This window comes from Echinops telfairi, unplaced genomic scaffold (assembly GCF_000313985.2).
Source record: "Echinops telfairi isolate 266 unplaced genomic scaffold, ASM31398v2 ScPeMD7_7421;HRSCAF=8459, whole genome shotgun sequence".
Taxonomy (NCBI): Eukaryota; Metazoa; Chordata; class Mammalia; order Afrosoricida; family Tenrecidae; genus Echinops; species Echinops telfairi.
This window is the reverse complement of record NW_022111321.1, coordinates 17837517-17839363: the sequence shown is the minus strand read 5'-3', so window position 1 is coordinate 17839363 and position 1847 is coordinate 17837517. Positions and strand designations below refer to the sequence as shown.

The 1847-nt window shown below is 44.7% G+C and overlaps 1 protein-coding gene across 1 annotated transcript in view; it reads right to left on the bottom strand.

The window, feature by feature from the left end:
* Positions 1-1847, bottom strand: part of DDX10 (DEAD-box helicase 10) — a 279004-nt gene that overhangs the window by 243449 nt on the left and 33708 nt on the right. Inside the window, 1 exon segment of the mRNA XM_004709048.2 lies at positions 180-264. Within this exon segment, the coding sequence (XP_004709105.1) occupies positions 180-264 (85 nt within the window).

The window sequence follows — 1847 nt, the reverse complement described above, 5'->3', positions numbered from 1 at the left end:
CTAATCAGTGACTGTCAGTCACAATGACTTCCAATAACTGTCAAGTTTCTACCAAGCCACAAAAGTAAATGTCAAAGCAGCACTCACTTACCTGAAGCCATCCACTCTCTCTGTGGCTGCGGTTGGGGGAGCACCGGGTGTTATTGAAGAAGCACCAAAAAGTGGGCGTGGACACCTACCTGGCAGTTCTCCCCGCCCTGTGAATGTATGTGTTGGCATCCTCTGGACAATCAAACTGGAGCACCCAATTCACAGCAGGGAAATCTGTGGAAGAAAAGGTCGGGTAAGAAATCAATTTCAAGATCTGCCCTACTGCACTCTTTGTATTTTACTATCATGTTCACCAGGGCTTTCAGTCATAACGATCGGATAGACACCATCTGTGAACTCTATTAAAAATAAAATTAATTGTATGTACCAAGAGATAATAAACACTTCTGTCCTTTGACAAAGCGAACGAAAATTAATGGCAGTGTTTGGATGTGAGGATCACTTTGTATCTGACACAGAAGAGACAGATTGCTTTATGTCAGGCAGATAATGAAATGCCCTGATGTTTAATAACCAACAGAGCTACTTCTCATGGGCCCCCAGCGAACTACAAAAACCAGCTTCCAGATTTAAATAAACGTTTACTTCTGCTGGGAAAAAAGACGGTTTTTTCCTACTCCTGTGAAGAATTAGTTTCAGAAACCCACAGGGGCAGTTCTACCTGGTCCTATAAACAGCCGCTAGGAGTCAGTCGACACAAACTCAAAGGCAGGGACTGTGGTTTGGGTTTGTTCCTGTTACTCCCATCTCTATTCAAAATGAAACTTGAGTTTTTAATATGTTGTGCTTTATTTGCATTGAGGTTCTTATCTGTTTTTATTTTGTTTTGTTTTTAACGTTTTTGGGATATGAAACTCATGATAGGTACATCTCTAGATACAGTAATTCCTTGGGCGTATGGCAGGGAAGGCTGGGCTGGGGGTACAAATGAGAAGCTAAGAACAATGAGTACAAGAATGAAGAAAATGCTCTAAGGCATTGTGGTGATTTCACATCTCTTCTTGATGTAACTAAACTACTGAATTGTATATGTGAATTATGTGTCAATAAAACTATTGGGGGGGAAACAGATGCTGTCTTTCCAGGTCTCCCTCCCAATCCAATTTCCTGGCAATAGTTTGTGCATACACATTTCTAGGCCCTACAGTTTCCGTTAATTTCCAGAGAACCCTGCTTTCATTTCCATAAATGAATGATCTTTAACCATTTATGGATTTTGCTGTACGGATTTCACGTACAGATTCCCTATCAGAGGGAAAAGATTGAGCACCCTCAAAAATGAGCGCGGGACATAAGGGTATCTATGAGCATCAAAAGTACCACTAAGGCATAATCTACTCAGGAGGCTTACACTTAGGGGGGAAAAAAGCGGAGCCAAGATGTGCAGCGCGCCCTCCCCCGCTTTCACTCGTGCTCTCTCGCTCTCACCACTGGAAGCAACGAGGAAGCAGGCGGCAGGGGCCTGCTTCAGGGCACGAAGGCAAGCTAACAATGGCAGTCAGGCTTTAGGTCCCCCAGCTTAGCCTGTATGTCCAAGTCTCCTGACAGAGACCCAAAATCTTATTCCAGAGCATAGCGCCAGACAGAGACACCAGATGAACGTGGAAGACATGCACACCACAAAGTGGGTAAAAACAGGGGTAACCAAGGCAAAGTCTGCAGGCTGACTGGCAGGCCATCGGGTAAACATCCTTCTCTGCTCTTAGGTGGCGGCAGGTCAATGCCAATCACAGACCTGTGGGACAACATAGAGCCACTCTGTTGGGGTTTGTTGGCTGCGATCTTTACGGGAGCAG